Below are 19757 nucleotides of genomic sequence, written 5' to 3'. Positions count from 1 at the left end.
AAATCATACCACTCACATGGACAGCGAAAACAAGCAGGGGTTTACATCCTTATGTCTAATAAAGAAAATCTAAAACTAAATTCAATCACAAAGGATAAAGAATGACACTACATACTGCTCAAAGGAACCATACACCAACAAGACTTAACAATTATAAATATTATAAATATATATATGCCCCAAACAACAGAGCAGCTATGCTCATCAAACTCTTCTCAAGTTCAAGAGTCAAATAGACCACAATACAATAATTTTGGATGACTTTAACACACCTCTTTCATCACTAGATAAATTTTCCAAACAAAAGCTGAACGAAGAAACTATAGAACTCAATAATATAATCAGTAACTTAGACTTAACTGACATATAGAGAATATTCCAACCTTCAACAAGAGAATATACTTTCTTCTCAGCATCACACGATTCCTTCTCTAAAATAGACCATATAAATGCCAGAAAGAAACTCGTATCAAATATTTAAAAAGTAGAGATACTACCCTGCATTCTATCAGATCATAATGAAATGAAATTAGAAATTAATGATGAAATAAAAGCCACTTCAGGGCCCAAAGAGTTAATAATATGTCACTGAATGAACAATGGGTTGCAGGAGACATCAAGGTGGAGAGTAAATATTTTTTAGAGTTGAATTAAAACACAGATACAACATATCAAAATCGCTAGGGGACTATGAAAATAGCTCTAAGAGGAAAGTTCATTACATGAAGTTCATTCCTTAAAAGAAGAAAAAAGTCAACAAATAAATGATTCAACACTACATCTCGAAGCCCTAGAAAAAGAATAACAAATCAACATCAAAAGCAGCAGAAAACAGGAAATAATTAAAATCAGAACTGAAATCAATGAAATTGAAACAAAAAAAAAAAACAATTGAAAAAATTGACAGAACAAAAAATTGGTTCTTTGAAAAAAACAAATAAAATTGGCAAATCTTAGCCATGCTAATGAAGAGAAGGAGAAAGAAAGCTAAAATTCCTAATATATGTGATGAAAAAGGAAATATCACAACAAACACTACAGAAATAGAGAAGATAATTAGAAATTATTTTGAAAACCTGTACATCAATAAAATAGAAAATATTAAAAGCATCAACACATTCTAGAGTTATATAATTGGCCAAATTGAAACAGGATGATATACACAATTTAAACAGATCAGTTTCAAGTGAAGAAATAGCAGATGCCATCAAAAGTCTACCAACCAAGAAAAGCCCAGGACTGGATGGATGCACAGCCGAGTTCTACAAGATTTTTAAAAAGTACTAATACCAATACTCTCCAATTGACTCCAGGAAATAGAAAAAGAGGTAGCACTTCCAAACTCATTCTATATCAATGTCACTCTGATTTCAAAACCAGGCAAAGACACACACAAAAAAGAAAACTTCAGACCAATATCTCTAATGAACAGAGGTGCACAGATTCTCAACAAAATTTTGGTAAATTGAATACAAGAACATATCAACAAGATTGTGCACCATGACCCAGTGGGATATATCCCAGGGATGCAAGTTTGGTTCAACATATGGAAACCAATAAATATAATTCATCACATCAATAGACTTAAAGATAAGAACAGTATGATCATCTCAATAGATGCAGAAAAAGCATTTGAAAAAATACAGTACCCCTTTATTTTCAAAACCCTAGAAAAACTTGGGATAACAGAAACACATCACACATCATAATGAATTGCTAAACCTCAAGCCAACATAATTCTAAATGGAGAAAAATTGAATACATTCCCTCTAAAAACTGGGACAAGACAAGGATGCCCTCTTTCACCACTTCTATTTAACATAGTTCTTGAAACACTGGCCAGAGCATTTAGAGAAATGAAAGAAATTAAAGGGATACACGTAGGAAAATAAGAACTCAAATTGGCACTATTTGCTGATGATATGATTCTATATTTGGAAGACCCTAAAAGTTCCACTAGTAAACTTCTAGAACTAGTGAATGAATTCAGCAAAGTGACAGGATATAAAATCAACACCCGTAAATCAAAGGCATTTATGTATATCAGTGACAAATCCTCTGAGTGGGAAATGAGAAAAACTACCCCATTCTCAATAGCCGCAAAAATAAATAAATACATACATACATAAATAAAATACTTGTGAATCAACTTAATGAAAGAGGTGAGAGATCTATATAATGAAAATTACAGAACCCTAAAGAAAGAAATCAAAGAAGACCTTAGAAGGTGAAAAGATCTACCTTGCTCTTGGATAGTCAAAATTAATGTTTTCAAACTGACCATACTACCAAAAACACTATACAGATTTAATGCAATACTGATCAAAATTCCAATGACATATCTCATAGAAATAGAAAAAGGAATCATGAAATTCATCTGGAAAAATAAGAGACCCAGAATAGCTAAAGCAATCCTTAGAAGGAATAATGAAGCAGGTGGCATTACTATACCAGACCTTAAACTCTGCTACAAAGCAATAGTAACAAAACCAGCATGGTATTGACACCAAAACAGATTGGTAGAACAATGGTACAGAATAGAGGACACAGAGACTAACCCATAAAATTACAATTACCTTATATTAGACAAAAGTGCCAAGAACATGCAGTGGAGAAAAGATAGCCTCTTCAACAAATGGTGCTGGGAAAACTGGAAATCCATATGCAATAAAATAAAATTAAACCCCTATCTCTCACCATGCATAAAACTCAACTCAAAATGGATCAAGGATTTAGGAATACAACCAGAGACCCCATGTGTAATAGAAGAAAATGTAGGCCCTAATCTTCACCATGTGGGATTAGGCCCCAACTTTCTTAACAAGACTCCTGTGGCGCAAGAATTAAAATAAAGGATCAATAAATGTAACTCGAACTAAAAAGTTTCTTCACAACAAAAGAAACAATCTGTGAGGTGAATATAGAGCCTTCATCTCAGAAGCAAATCTTTACCCCTCACATATCAGATAGAGCATTAATTACAAGGGTATATAAAGAACTCAAAAAGCTAAACCTTCAAAAAACAAATAACCCAATCAATAAATTGGCCAAGGACCTGAACAGACACTTCTCAGAAGATGATGTACAATCAATCAACAAATACATGGAAAAAAAAATGTTCAACATCTCTAGCAATTAGAGAAATGCAAATCAAAACCACTCTAAGATTTCATCTTACTCCAGTCAGAATGGCAACTATTATGAAGACAAACAACAATAAGTGTTGGCAAAGATGTGGGAAACACTCATACACTGCTGGTGGGACTGCAAATTGTAGCAGTCAATATGGAAAGCAGTATGAAGATTTCTTGGAAAATTGGGAAGAGAATCACCATTTGACCCAGCTATTCCTCTCCTTGGTCTATATCCAAAGAACTTTAAAACAGCATACTAGAAGGACACAGCCACATCAATGTTTATAGCAGCACAATTCACAATAGCTAAACTGTGGAACCAACCTAGATGCCCTTCACTAGATGAGTAGATAAAAAAAAATGTGGCATATATACACAATGGAATATCACTCAGCAATAAAAGAGAATAAAATTATGACATTTTCAGGTAACTGGATGGAGTTAGAGAAATTAATCTTAAGTGAAGTTAGCCAATCCCCCAAAACCAAATCTGATTTTTTTTTTTTATATAAGGAGATTGATTCATAGTGGGATAGGAAGAGGGATCATGGGAGAAAGAGACAAACTGTAGATAGGGCAAAGGGGTTGGAGGGGAAGGGAGAGGGTATGGGGTTAGAAATAATGGTGGAATGTGATGATCATTATTATCCAAAGTACAGGTATGAAGACATGAATTGGTTTGAATATACTATGTATACAACCGGAGATATGAAGAATTGTGCTCTATATATGTAATAAGAATTGTAATGCATTCTGCTGTCATATATAAATTTTTAAAAAATTGGAAAAAAATTCTGAGGCTCAAATTCCAAACTGGAATTTGGAACCTGATATTTCAAAAGCTACACTAATGCAGGCATCCCAGCCCAGCCATGCAAAATAACAAAGCAAAGCAAATCATAACTGTAAAACACTCCATATGGGGCAAGAAGCCATACCCTTGGTTATTAATCTTCACTATTGATTTAAAAGTTCATCCAACTTCATGCAGGTTTTACATCCAGCAATTTAAAATTCTATGAAAAAGTTGACTAGAAAAAAATGTGGTATTTCTTTAAAAATTATTTTTAAAGATATCTATTTATCTGATTTGATTTTTATTAGGACCGGAAATTTTAGCTATATCATTTATATTATTGTTCAATCTTTAAAAAAACCTATTGCTTATAACAATTTTTATCACCATAGTGATAAAGTATAGAATTTTCTGACATTCAGACAAATCAATGGTTTTCAGCAGTCCAGATTAATAATGTCCTTAAGTATATTTTTAATATTGAAATATTTGTGGAGCAGTTACAATGCTATATATAAAGAAGTGTTATTAAGGATTTGTAAGCTCAACAGGAGAGAATATGTGGCCAGAAGTCATCTCTAAATGCTCAGAAGCTCCTGTGAATGGTCTTTACTTTTCATTATAAATATAGATATAGAATCATAACTTTTTAATGAAGATACTTAGTTTTTTATATATGGAGTATAAGAAACCACAAAATTCAAAATTTTTCTTTAGGCAGCTATTTTTTTCTACATATAGGATATATCCCTATGTTTAGAATCTGATTTTTCCATTTTTCTTTGCTGATACTAATGGTCCCTTTAGGACACCTCCTGATTGACAACCCAGGAGATGTAAGGCATCTCTATTATGAATTCATTGAGTTCACCATCACCCAACAAATGATTTACAAATTTTAAAGCATATTTCTTTCATTCAGTGTGTGCCCTTTGATGATCTCTGTTTTTAATGGGTTTTCTCTTCTTTTCTTGATGCCTACACTTTTACTCTCCCTCAGATTCTTTAGTGTAGCTTTACTTGCCTAGAAACACAAAAGAGAGAATATTCCTCTGGCTTTCACAAATGACCATCTAGAAATGTAGCACTGAAAAGGAGCATATTAAAAAAATAATCCTGCCAACAAGAAATTGCACATATGATACATAAGACTAGCCCAGGATTAAGTCTGAAAGGTCTGACACAGGATTTATTTTCCTCAAGTAAGAATGAATATCTTTAATTCAGCAAGAACTCAGAGAGTAAAGAATTACTAATATGAACAAAATACTTCCTGAAATAATGACTTCTAATCAAATAATCTTTAGAGTAGGCTAAGTAAACTAGATTAATATAAAAATGATCTACCGTAAAAAATGTGAACACATGAGTTTAGAAAAAATTGTCAATGATAATCGTCCAGAAATTCATACCTGTTAAAAGATCACAGCTTTTCCAATAAGGAATAAAGGTGGGACACAATTTTCCCAGAATGACTTAACTAAAATCAACAAATATTTTCACATTATTAGAATAGAGTTATTTCTACTTTCCCATGATTCTTATTTAAATCTTTGACTTTTGGATTGATTCATGGTTAGCCATTATCAAATGTAAATAAATGGGGAAAGTGGGGAAAATATCTATGCAGTGTCTGTTCACTTTGATGTGTAGATTGAGTTTTCCCCCATGATTCCACTTCAAATTTTTGACATCTTGAATTAATTCATGGTTAGCTGAAGTTATTCTTCTAGTGGTGATTGACTATGATTGATATGTGGCCATCTGCAAACCTGTAGGAAGTTTGCAATAAATGTCAATTCAGTTTTTTGTTTGTTTGTGTGTGTGTGTGTGTGTGTGTTAACAGAATCCATTGCTTTAATTGGATTTTCATGGTGGGGAATAAGTCAATTCATTATTTTGCTCAGTTGATTTCTGGTGAGCTTTGAAATTCAGTTTAATTAAAAGTCTAATCAACATTCAGGAAGCACTCATGGTGTTCCTGATTCTTTAATTACTATGAGTTATTCCTAGATTGCTGAAACTTATAGAAAAGTATTTGGTAGGCAACTATGTAAATATTGGCTTGTAAATTTGTGTTCTATTTAATAGGTATTATTTTACATAGTTAAGGTGTGAGATTGTTACCCATGAGCTTGTTTTCATGATAGGTCCTGGAGGACCAAAATGTCATCAGGAAAATAAAAAACTCTATACTGCTACAAATACAGTCTTCCTGATACATATTCTGAAGAAAGTGACTTTAAGGATATTCAGTAAATCCTGTTGCATATAAATTCCCTCACATATATCTGCCAGCTAGAAACTTGAAGTCTCATCTTTGATGTTGAAGGAAGAAATTTATGAAAATAAATACAATAATCGTGGGAAGAAATCCCAAATGCTCCTTTTCAAGTGAGTTCTTCTATGTGAGGCATGGCAAGAAAATACAGTTGGGAAAGGCATCCCATTTTTCTTTTTATAAATATTGTTTTTTATTAGTGCATTGTGATTGCACTGAATCGTGGGTTTCATTGTGGCCTATTCCTACCTGAACACTACATGTTCTGATCATTTCCATTTCTGAAGTAGAACTTGGGATCATCTCAAATTCATTATTGGCCCTCTACTTTGCAGACTTTGCTACCTAAGGTTACCAGCTTCAGAAGATCACATGTAAAACAGTAACAATGTGACTGAATTTATCCTCCTGGACCTCATCCAGAATCCTGAAGGGCAAAAGTTCTGCTTGTCACATTCCTGCTCATCTACATGATATTCATTATTTCTCAGCAGCAAAGAGTACTTTCACTTTCTGCGATTCCATTTGTATTGCCATTCTCTTTTGGTAATTTAGTGTATTTATTCTGAATCGGCCATATAAATTAATCTTTAAGTGAAATGTGTTATGCCCTTTAGAGACCAAGAAAATTGGATGCATTTAATTCCTTATATGTGTAATCATATTATTTTAAGATTATTTGGTGGACAATAGTATCTTTTCAATTTAAGTTCTCTTAATTTTCTTTCCTCTTTTTGTATTTGGTAGTTTATTTTCAATTGACATATGATAATTGTATATGTTTATGAAATACAGTATGGTGATTGAATCCATGTACACATTATAAAAGTTTCAGTGAAATACAGTATGGTGATTGAATCCATGTACACATTATAAAAGTTTCAGTGGAGCTAATGAACACCATTTTCTCACTAACTTATCATTTCAATTTTGGTGAGAATGCTGAAATCTGTTCTTATGTGGGGTTATGCTGCCTCCTTTCACACAAAACATGTGACTCAATAGAAGACATTCTCTTTGGTTCAAGAGACGGATATCTTAAATTCAAATATTCTGAGTGCTTAAAAAAACAACAACTGTTAATCTAGAGGTTGAGGATATAACTCATTGGGTAGTGCTTGTCTGAAAAACATGAGGCCTTGAGTTCAATCCTCAACACTCAAAACAAAAACAACAGCAGAATCCTGTCAATCTAACAGGCCTTGGTCAACTGGATGAATTTCATATTTCAAACCATATGTTCAAAGAACAAGAGAAATATAAAAAAACACAATCTAAGAATAAGGAACTTGACCCAATGCTTTTGTGTTACCTTGGCAGATGATGTTTTGATTCTCTAACTCAGTTTTCCGAGTTATCAGGCAGGAATATTGATGCCTTTTGTCTTTACAGAGGAATTTTATTACATTAAATTTAAATGGTTGAAAAAATGCATTCAACATGTCTAAATGTAATTTGAGAATATAATTATTTTCATTATGATGTTAATGTGTAGTTCTAGAGGTAGCATGAGAAACGACTCCTTTGAAGAAGTACTGTGAATTGTTCCTGATGTGAAGTGCTGTTCTTAAAACTTGGATTACAGGTCTAGGAGTGTAGCTCAGTGGTAGAGGGCTTGTCTAGCATGCTCAAGATCTGGGGTTCCATCCCCAGTACTACACAAACAACAACAAAAAGTGTAACAATGAAAGATGGGTTGATAAAGAAAATATTATAATAAAATTTAATAAATAAGATAGTTACCTACTCAAATGTCTAATTTATACCATACCAAATATTCAAACTCCATGCTAATATATTAAATTCCTGTATTGTTAAATATCCAAATTCTGTAATGGCAAAGACTCATTTTTGCTTTGTTTTTTCTTGACAGAGTGATTTGTATTTGTGTGGACTTAAGGAAAAAGTTGACAATTAAACATGAGTGCTGTGAAAGTTCTCTAATATTCTGTTAAGGTAAAATAATTGGCTTGTGGCAAGGTCTGCTGATAATGAAACGCCCCTGAGATCTAATTAGCCACAACTAAGACAGTTAACAGAAATTGTCTGCAAACAGGATATGTGGCAGCTCTTGCTAAGTCTCCAGAGGAAGGCATCATCCAATGGTGCACTTATAAATCAAAAAGATTCATTTTTGCTGAGCTACACGACATTTTTACCTAACTTTACCTTTTGGTGAATTAGAAGCTGCTTGGGGCCCTGGCCATGGAGCTTGTCAGACAAGTTAATAGGTGAGAAACCATGTAATTACAAATTCTCAGGATTAAATGCACCCTAAAAATCATATGATGACTTATCTTCACCAAGCTGCTGTGGTTTCAAACTTTTCTTTAGCATGTAATCCACAAGAAAAATTGAATCAACTGTAATCCAACCAATTTAGGAGTAAAAATATTTTGGGTCTTTTTTCCCTTTAGAAATAATGATTTAAATCAATCATAATTATATTATTCATTAAAATTTACATTCTGAATTTTACCCACATTATTACAACAAAAGAATTGCATATTTTAAAAATCTGTTAACAGCTATCCATTATGCAAGGGGATGCACTATAGTATACTCATAAACTGCTCTAATGTTGAACCTTCTACACAATTTCCTGTCTTCCAAGGTTCTTTATAGTTTTGCTGAACACATTTTTACCTAAGAATTCTCCTCTTGTGAAAATATTTTCCTTAGGGTTCAATTCCAGAAAGAGTATTGTAAAGTCAAAGACATAAGACAAAATGATGGTCCACTTCTTCATAATTATTTCTTAATCACTTTTGCTAATTGCTTCTTTTTATTTTATGTTAACCATACTCTTTGAGATCTACCAAATAGACCTCAAAATAACGGAATATAATGAAGCTTCTATACTTCTTTTTCACTTATGTAAAAGCTTTTGAAAATTAAGAATGAAAACCCTTTGTCTTTTTAAACTTTGAAAGGGAAAGAAATCATGTCTTTTTTTGTTTTTGCAGAATACATTTGGTTATATGAATTTTTTTTCCTGTTCATTTCATTGGGGGAATTTATGTCTTCAAATTAGGATGATTTTCCCCCATTCAATTCATGGTGAAATATTCCTTAACCAAGAGTTATGCATGATGGATGCTATGGAAAGACAAAGACAGGAGAATGTGCATTGCAGAAGCACATGGAGAAGTAAAGGTGACCATCCAGCTCATGAATGGATGAGATGCTGCTGTGCAGTAACAAAATACCAGGGAGGAATCACTCAAGGTTTTGGCAGAGATATTTATACAACTTGTATGAACAAAAATACCTTAATATGCATAAAAGTGTCCAGTGAATATTTGTGGAGTGAGTGAAAGTGTAATGGTCACTTGCAATTATTAAGAGTAATATATGCATTTGTATCGATATGTGTGTTTCTGAATAGGACCTTACCTATCATGTGTGACACTGTCTTTCTATTATCCACATTGAATTTCTATTTTAAAAACCTTGTAATTAGGTTTTCTTTTTGTTTAATAGATCTCCATGAACTGAAATACTATTCAAGAGGCTTTTTTTTATTCCACTCTATTGGAAATATAATGAATGGGACTATATTAAATTATATGTAGAACATCATTTTCAAGAATAAGCACTATTAATTAACTAATATTATAATTATCTTGAAAGCCAAATTACCCAGTAACATACCCTAAATATGCTAGAAATTGAACTGAAGTTTATGTTTCAGAAACTTATGTCTTTCATAAAGTAGATGGTGTGGAGAAGCAGATTGGGAAGACAAGGGCACTTGTGTTCTTTCTTGATTTATGACCAGGGAAGCATGTTTATCCTCATCCATGGAAATGTAGGAAGTGAGGGAATTCATCATGCATTTATTCATCACCTCACAGGTGCCAGATGCTGAAGACACTGTGCCAGACACTGTACTAAGTACATCAAGGAAAGAGACAGCTGCATATTGCTATGGTAGCTGTCAGAGAAGGTGAATCTCCTGTGATTTCTATATATTTCCTATCTGCCTGCTCACTGGAGGTATTTCCTGATCAAGTTCTTTCACAGGTAAAGCTTCGGTTCTAATGTAAATTTTGGAAGAGGGAATAGCCTTTATTAGTGTGCAGCAGTTTACGGCTTACAGATTACATCTCAGAGCTATAATTTGTGAATTCACAGATGTAGGGGCTCAAAGGCAGAGACTGCTGGGATTACTTGGCAGGATGACGTGGACTGGAAACAGGAGAACTGAGATCTCATGTGTAGAGCCTAGTGTTTTCTCAGTAAATTACACAATAGCTGTCAGCCACAGAGGCTTTATAGGTGACCGGTAGTACTAGGTATCTGGGGAGAGGAGAGCATCATGGAGGAAAATGAAAAAGAATGACTGAGACCATCACTGGGCAGGGGTGGCCAAGGACATGCTCCACAGTAGCCATGACTGCCCCATCTCTGTGCTGTGAACCTCAGCCTGCAACCCTCTCATGGCTAATTTGCTATCTTTCTTTACCTTATTTGCAGGTAATTCAGTCCCCAGGAAGGTGCTACTTCCTCAAAGGATCTCCTCATGCCTCCCAGTAATGTGACTGGGTTTGTTCTCTTGGGGCTCACACAGAACCCACACCTGCAGAGGCTCCTCTTCATTGTCTTTTTGTTCATTTTTCTCTTTACCGTGCTGGCCAACCTGTTCGTCGCCATCACCATCTCCCTCAGCCCCACACTCTCAGCTCCTATGTACTTCTTCCTCACTTACCTGTCCTTCATAGATGCCTCCTACACCTCTGTCACCACCCCCAAAATGATCATCGACCTGCTCTACCAGAGGAGAACTATCACTTTGGGTGGATGTCTGACTCAGCTTTTTGTGGAGCACTTCCTGGGAGGCTCAGAGATCATCCTCCTCATCGTCATGGCCTATGACCGATACGTGGCCATCTGCAAGCCCTTGCACTACATGACCATCATGAGGCAGGGACTCTGCCGCCTCCTGGTGGTGGTAGCCTGGATTGGAGGGATCCTGCATGCCACTGTGCAAACTCTCTTCATGATCAGCCTGCCCTTCTGTGGTCCCAATGTCATTGACCACTTCATGTGTGATCTCTTCCCATTATTGAAACTGGCCTGCAGAGACACCTACCTGCTTGGAATGGTGGTGGCAGCCAACAGTGGAGCCATGTGCTTGCTCATTTTCTCCATGCTACTCGTCTCCTACATCGTCATCCTGAGCTCCCTGAAATCTCACGGCTCTGAAGCACGGCACAAAGCACTCTCCACATGTGGCTGCCACTTCACCGTTGTTGTTCTCTTCTTTGTGCCTTGCATATTCACCTACATGCGTCCTGTGGCCACCTACCCTGTGGACAAGTTGGTGACTGTGTTCTTTGCCATCCTCACTCCCATGTTGAACCCTATAATCTACACAGTGAGAAACGCAGAGGTGAAAAGTGCCATGAGGAGCTTGTGGAAGAGAAGAGTAACTGGTCGGTTCATAGTGCCAAGAAAGTGATGTTGTCCTTAACTACACATACCCCGAGAGAAGTAACACATTCTATAGGTCATTGGCGAAAAAAAAAAATCCCCCCCCCACAAAAAACTAACATTTATTGGGCACTTATAGTGTTTAGACTTTTGCTAAGCACTTTTGATAATGTTTAATATGTTTTACCAAAGATGCAATGTTCACATAAGAATATTAAATCTCTGGTTTGATGATTTTGATGTGTTCATTCCTCAACACTTTCAGTGAGACTTTACTAAAATTTTCATATGTGGTTTATTTGGGTGAAATTGGCTTTCTACTTACAGAACCTTGGTCTTAGAATTTAAAAAAAAAAATTGCTTGGCCTTTTGTGATGAAGGAAATCCTCAGATGAACATATGGAGATCAACAGTTGGGGAGTGAAAGAATCATTGTTGATTTTCATTATTTTACATTGTTTTTGGCAAACTAAATATATAAAAAGAGAGGCATTCAGAAAAGGATGAAAGAAGCAATTCATAACCTCATAAGAAATGATTTCTGACCTATCTCTATTTTTTCCTGTCATAAAAATAAGTCAGAAATTTTGAAATTACTGTTAATTTCTTATTTTCTTAGATTTCCTCATTACTTACAGTTTTTCTTGAACATAAAGGATATTTTTTCTTACCAATACATTAGGAGCCATTTTCAGAAACAAGTATAAACATTTTTTTTAATTTAATCTCAACAAAAAGGCATAAGATCATAAAAGTGTTGGGTGTGATAAGTTTTATACCTATATTTATTTTAAATGAATATATATTTTTTATATATTGAACACATTCACTTTATTTATATAATTTAATATATGTACTACACTGGTAGTTTCAAGATAACTGTTCCCAATTTACAAAGAAACAAAGTGGAGCTCAGAAACTTTGTCTAATGTACTTTTCTCATATACACATCCAAGAGTTTCAGCTATCAAATTGGAATCTGGGTCTTCCAACACTCAGTTCTACTTTCTTCAATAAAACACAGTTGTTTGTCATATGTAAATGTGTACACATAAGGACTTCATATGTAGTCTCAAGATTCACTTTATCCTTGGAGAAAAATGATGCCAAATATGTTGTATCCTTTTCTGACTTGTGGCAACATATTTCAGCAGCAATGCTTCTCTATGAGTTCAGAAAATATCAGGTCAGTCTATGTTACTACAAATGTCTTTGTGAATCAAACTTCTCTTATTACAACTGTCCCAATCCTGCTTCTTCAGACAAATGTTCCCTTTCTCATACTCACTGGTCACTTGGAGCTGTTTCTCCCATAATTTGACCATGCAGTAAAATCAGATATATAACACTTGCTGTTTTTTTTTTTTTTTTTTTTTTTGCAGGGGGGGGGGGTGACTGTATATTCTGACTTATGCATGAATGTCTCAAAATCATAAGAAATAGAACATTTTATTCATAAAGTTTACACCTGGAAGGTGATGTAGTCAGCCCTTGATCCAGTAAGAATGCTTAAGTTTTCATTGCTGGTAAAATAAATAAATAAACATTTCTACAGACTCCAGAGTAAATAAATTGTGATTCACTTTGCCTTATGATAGACACAAGACACAAGTAATTCAGAAGTAAGGATGGGGGAGCAGCATTGAGAAAACTGTTATTTCTAATCCAAGTTAAAAGAGAGTTTAAAGGGGGAAACTCAGGCCAATGATTCTGTCTTTGAGGTTATACCAACCGCTCAGTGGAGAGGTGAGATCAATGAGATTATAAATTGTCAACAACAATCTTGGAAGGTGTAAGAACTGAAGGAAGAGATGTAAGTAACCCTGACTTCTTCAGTAGACAGTCTTACTGGTTTGCAAATATTTTAGGGATTGTTAAAATGATACTTGGCATTCATCATTAAAAATCTCTCGTGAAGATACTGCATCTGATTTTTTTTTCTAGTGTTTAAAAATAAAATAACCTAAAAGGAAAACCGTATGTTTTCTTCTAAAAGCTCTTAAGATGAACAAGAAAATAATTTAATATATAAGGATACTTGGTTTAATCTGTACACTCAATTTAGTGAAAATATTAGACACTACTTAACAAGGAAAGTAAGTGAACTATATATATAGTTAAGGCCAATTATGAGGCATATATATTGTTAGGTCCTTTACATATTTTAACTCTCTTAATGTAGCAAATTGTATCTTTGAATGCCATTTTCTACCAAAAGAAAGTGAGACTCAGGCTAATCGAGGTTTTAAATCTTTGGGATTCTACCCTCTCTGCCATTCTTGTCACAACACTTCTTGGTCCTGTCATGCAAAACATCAAAACACAGACCTGGCCACTAGCTGTGTCATGAAGATTGTTCTCAGTTTTATCTCCATGTTTATTTGGGGGGTACCTTCCTCCCTTTAGCTCTGCTTGGCCTCCACTTCCCAGGTTTCCCACACTCTCTTTATTCCTCCTGTCAGGTAAAAGCCATCGGACGATCTCATTCCACACATGTATGACCACCATCCAAAGTGGAAAGTCCAGGGCTCCAGGACTGAGTAGTTAGTGATAGAGGTTCAATTTCAAGGAAACTGACGCATGGTGAGAGAGATGCGTAGAAGAAGAATAAGCGATGCAGTTGGGGAGGTAACTTGACGCCCCTTATGGAAATAAGGTTAGGAACCTGCAGAGACAAATGATGCTTCTACGGGGATTTCCCCAGACTCTTCCATAGCATTAATATGGTTACTTGAAAGTGCCTATATGGAGAGTTACTATCAGGAAATTTTCACTTATCTATTTCAAAATGTTGTTTGGTGTTTAGAGTAAGTCAGATAATTTCATGAACTAGATATACGATGTGTCACAATATAAACAAGAATGGTGTTCAAACTTAAATTCCAAGAAATAGGTGTATAACAAACAAACGTATCATACATAATATAATTCTGTTAGTACAATAGTAAACATGTTGAAGAAAATAGTTTTAAATGTGTGATGCAGAACTTAAGAACCAGACACAGACTTGTGTTCTGAAGAATAGCTAGAATTTTAGTTAGACCCAAATGTAAACAACCACATTATTTTTTATTTCTTAAAAAATAACATAGTTACCTAATGTAATGGACATGATATATGAAATATATCATGAATATATGAAAATACCATATTGGGGGATGAAAAAAAAAATCTTAGTGATTTTCCACTTAAAGTGCAGATGTCCATAACATGTATAAAAGGTAGATACTGTGTCTGAGATATTAAAATTTCAGAAGCAGCGTGATTAGGGGGAAAATAATCTTTCAAATTTCCTCATGGGAGATCGTAATAAAGAGATAAGGTTGAACATCCCTGTCAGATCCATTTCTAAATGGTTAGGTTAGAACACGGAGTAAATTCAGAGTATTATTTTAAGAATCCAAATGCAGAGTTTCTCCTGTCAGTTCTGAGGATCATATTTCCTAAAATGGAGTCACTTTATTCTCTCAGAAGACTCCCTAGGATTTATAGATAAATATGTTAAAAAAAACTGTAAAATATGTTGTGAATGTAGTATATTAGTATGTTTTAATATTGAAGTTAAAAAAAAAATTCAGGCTGAAAGTCCAAATATTTCCACATCGAAAATGTATTATTTGAGAATGCTGTTATGGCATGAGAATTTTTCTGAGATATTTAAAAAATTTTTAAACAATGGCAGCTATCCTGCAGGTAGATATGACCTAGTTTCAATAGATGGAGTAGCAGACGAAGTGAAAAAAAATTTGATTCTTGTACTTGCAAGGTAGCCAAAATAAGTCATTCAGTTTTAAATAATTTATATTGTGAGCCAGGACTTGTGGCACATGCCTGTAATTACAGTTACTCTGGAGGCTGAGGCAGGAGGATGTCTAGTTCAAAGCCAGCCTCAGCAACTTAGAGAGGTTCTCGGCAATGTAATAAGATCCTGTCTCAAAATAGAAATTAAAAAAAAGAAGAAGAGGAGGAGGACGGGGAGGAGGACGAGGATGGGGAGGAGGAGGAGGAGGGGAGGGGGGGAGGAGGAAGAGGAGGGGAAGGGGGGAGAGGAGGGGGAAAAGGAAGGAGGAGTAGGAGGAGGGGGAGGAGGAGGAGGAGGGGGAGGAGGAAGGAGGAGTAGGAGGAGGGGGAGGAGGAGGAGGAGGGGGAGGAGGAGGAGGAGGAGGAGGAGGAAGACGAGGAGGAGAAGGAGGAGGAGGAGGAGGACTGTGGATGTGGCTTAGTGCTTAAGCAACCCTGGGTTCAGTCATAGGTATTAAAAAAAAAAAAAATGAACAGATGGTCACAGAGTGGCCATTCTGCATTGAAGAAAGTTTAATTGTGGAACAAATAACTGAATGGTTAATACTATGATCTGTTCTTTGCTTGTAAATCATCAGCTTGGCCTGGCTCTAGTGAGGCTCTGCCTCTGGGGAAACACCAATCACTGCAAGGGCAGATGGGAATTGCTGGTTCAGTCATTAACTCTCAGTCGGAGGAGAAATAGCCACAAAGGGATCCAATTGGAATGATGCAAATATGCACATTTGGAATTCTGCACCACTTGAAATTGGCACTCAGTAGTTTTTACCCCATGTCTATTACCCGAAGGATAACATTTTATTGATGGTATTTCTTCTAAAACTTGGGTTGGAGATTGTTTGTAAATTAAGCTCAAAAATTTATTAGAGATCCACCCCCCTTCTTTTTTTTTTTTTTTTTTTTTTCCTTTTGGCAACTTATCCTGTTTAGAGGAAACATAGTCTTGTGCCAACTACAGTGCTTGTTCTTATTTAAGTGTGTGGATACTTCGAGTGCGTTTTATAATCTTTCTTTTCATTAGAAAGTTTATTTCTATTGGAATGATCCCTCTTTGAATGATTGCTTTGTTTATTCTCTGTGCAGGTCCCTACTTATTTTGAACCTCTACTTTGCTATGATTCCTAATTCTGGAGAAGAAAGTTCATGTGAGTACACCTGGATGGGGCTACACCTTTGTCTCCTCTATGCAATCATAGACATTTTACTTACACAGTTTTGACTTCTACTTATTTGCTTCATCAGATACCAGACTGAACTTTTTTAAGGTAACCTTGAAATTTTACTTGAATATTAAACATATTTCTATTAATTTGAGGAAATAGTTTGAAGTTGTGGAGATAATTGAAACCACCTAACAGGGACACAATTATGTTTTAAACATGTCAGCAGTTCATCTATTTGTTTTATTTATAGGCACAAATTGGTCTCAGGATGAAGAGCCTTGAGCTATCAACAATTTGCAGCTGGCTGTACTTTAATCTCTTTTGGCAAGTTGTCAAAAATTAACATCACAAGGAGGATTTGATGGCAATGATTCAACACTGAATGAAGAGTGAAAGGTATGGTGCAGCTTCTGATTGTGGTTAAAGCATGTCTAAGAAAGGAAATGCTACAGATGGTAAATAAGATATTTGAACCAGGATGGCAGAATAATAGCAGCCATGCCCAGAAGAGGATACTGTCATTTCTGCAGGCAAGAACTGATAGCAGCAATGCTTGGGCTTCATGGTTTAATGCAGTTTCCCATGCAGGAATTCCATTGTATTTATTTAATTAAACTTAATTAAATGACTCGTGTTTACTAGTATAGCACATTATTAGAAATATGATTAAAATATAATAAATTAGCCATACTTAAGCATCTTCCTAAAGAGTTAAAGCCAACATGCAATTTTAATAGAAATATGAGCCAAGAAGATAATTGAATTGTTGCTAATATGATCTATATAGGTGCATGTAATAAAGATCAGGATGACAATGATGAAGCTGGTAGAGGAGAAGAAGTAAGGGATGGAGAAGGTACAGTGATAGATTTGCTAATGGAGGGCATAGGCAGTAGTAATAGAAAGCTGGGAGGTTACAGTGAATTGCCAACTCAGGCTGCGTAAGGATGGTGTTAGCTAGAATGTAGATCTGGGTTTCTGGAGCTGATAAAAAGCTTAAGGCTTAATTTTCTTTAATAAGCACATGTGAAACATTAATAGAATTTTTATTAATTATTAATTACTAGTTAAGAATTATAACCAAGTCTTATTATCTTATCTCTAAAAAAAGAAAATATTTCATGGGATATTAAGACACAGTAGGAACTAGTTGAATAGCAGTACTATACAATAATAATTATTATTATCACAATTCAATTTTAGAAGGTAGACATGTAGAAGGGAAGAGTATAATGCACAATAAATACAGAGTCCTTCACATAGGACCCATTTCACAGTTCTTCAACTAGCATATTCTATGTATTCAATGAATATATGGGAAAAATCAACGGAAACTTATATATTTTCTAAGTTCTTGAGTGTGCTAAATGAAGGTTAGCAACCTAGCCTGATATTCTAAAAAAAAAAAAAAAAAAAAAAAAACCAAACCAATAGGAGCTGAGAGAAAGGTTTCCATGTAGGTGGTTTATTTTGGAAAACAGAATGGAAATATTGGAGAAAATGAGACAGGGAAAAAAATGTTAAGCCATTTACTCATTTATCCATTGGGTCCTCTTCACTAGTGGTCAAGGGTTTTCCCAAAGGTGTTAATTTCTTCATGTTTCCAGGTGTAGGTATGCACTGCTGCCATGCAGCAGGGTTCTTAAGTATCACAAAGAATAACCAGTGGAACAGAGAGCAGAAGTTGTACCAGAGGGAGGAAGAGCTGTTGTATGGATCAGTAGGATCAAGCTGCTGTTAGGCTTTTAATTAGCTGATTTCTGTAGCAAAGACTGCAGGAAAAGTTAGGTGAAAAGGGTATGGGACAGCATGCAAAAAAAAAAAAAAAAAAAAAAAAATGTCCAGTGCACTTAGTGATTGCTAATCAAAACTGATATTCCTTTTGCAAATATTCCAGTGCAGAGGGACACGCTGACCTCAGTCCACATTCAATGGAGAATCCAAACAACGTGACTGTATTCATCCTTTTGGGCATTACGAAGAACCCAGAGTTGAGGAGAATACTCTCTGGTTTGTTTCTAGTCATGTATGTGGTCACAGTACTGGGAAACCTCCTCATTGTGGTAACCATAAGTGCAAGTCAGAGTCTGAAGTCTCCCATGTATTTTTTCCTTACTTCCTTGTCCCTCATGGATGTCACCTACTCTTCCGTCATTGCCCCCAAGTTGATTGTGGTCTCCCTCTCTGAGAGCACCACCATCTCCCTCAAAGGCTGCTTGACCCAGCTTTTTGCAGAGCATTTCTTTGGCGGTGTGGGCATCATCCTGCTCGCCGTGATGGCCTGTGACCGCTACGTGGCCATCTGTAAGCCCCTGCACTACACCAGCATCATGAGTCCCCGAGTGTGCTGCCTGATGGTGGGAGGGGCCTGGCTGGGCGGGTCCATGCACGCAACCATACAGCTTCTTTTCATGTATCAAATACCTTTCTGTGGCCCCAATATCATCGATCACTTTATGTGTGACTTGTTCCCATTGTTGAAACTGGCCTGCATGGACACCCATGTCCTGGGTCTCTTGGTCATCCTCAACAGTGGGGTGATGTGTATGACCATCTTCCTCCTCCTCGTGGCCTCCTACGTGGTCATCCTCTGCTCCCTGAAGTCTTACAGCTCTGAAGGGAGGCGCAAAGCCCTCTCCACGTGTAGCTCCCACCTCACTGTGGTGGTGTTATTCTTTGTGCCATGTATTTTCTTATATGTGAGGCCTGTGGTCACTTACCCCATAGACAAGGCAATGGCTGTGTCCTTTACCGTTGTTGAACCCATGTTAAATCCCTTGATCTACACCTTGCGGAATGCAGAGGTTAAACATGCCATGAGGAAACTATGGGTGAAATGAGGGACCCTGGGTAGTCACTGAATTACAGACCAAGGAACAAATTTGCCTTACAATGCCAGTGGAGTTTTAGTGTCTCCATAACTCCAATGCATTGGGCACCAGCAACCACTTTATTTTATTCATTTTCTTTAGTTACACACCACAACAGAATCCATTAAAAAAAAAAAAAAAAAGTTAAGATACTGCAGTGTCTTGTGAAACCAGGACTTGTCTCTAGGACCTCACACAGATACATTCTGTACTACCTCTCCTTCCCCACAAGCCTCTAGGCACACTTTTAAATTAAATTCTATTTTGAACAATCCT

The 19757-nt window shown here is 35.8% G+C and overlaps 2 protein-coding genes across 2 annotated transcripts; both read left to right on the top strand.

The window, feature by feature from the left end:
- The first annotated feature begins 1980 nt into the window (after positions 1 to 1980).
- Positions 1981 to 11675, top strand: LOC143390330 (olfactory receptor 4C3D-like). The gene is made up of 2 exons (XM_076842772.1): positions 1981 to 1994; positions 10748 to 11675. The coding sequence occupies exons 1-2, from the start codon at positions 1981 to 1983 to the stop codon at positions 11673 to 11675; spliced, it is 942 nt and encodes a 313-aa protein (XP_076698887.1).
- A 6867-nt stretch (positions 11676 to 18542) lies between these two features.
- On the top strand, positions 18543 to 19451 carry LOC143391674 (olfactory receptor 4C6-like). Its single transcript, XM_076844433.1, has one exon. It carries the CDS (start codon positions 18543 to 18545, stop codon positions 19449 to 19451), a length of 909 nt encoding a protein of 302 aa, XP_076700548.1.
- The last annotated feature ends 306 nt before the right edge of the window (positions 19452 to 19757 follow it).

The sequence above is a fragment of the Callospermophilus lateralis genome, chromosome 2 (genome assembly GCF_048772815.1).
Source record: "Callospermophilus lateralis isolate mCalLat2 chromosome 2, mCalLat2.hap1, whole genome shotgun sequence".
Taxonomy (NCBI): domain Eukaryota; kingdom Metazoa; phylum Chordata; class Mammalia; order Rodentia; family Sciuridae; genus Callospermophilus; species Callospermophilus lateralis.
The sequence above is the reverse complement of the archived record's forward strand: the minus strand, read 5'-3'. Positions and strand labels throughout refer to the sequence as shown.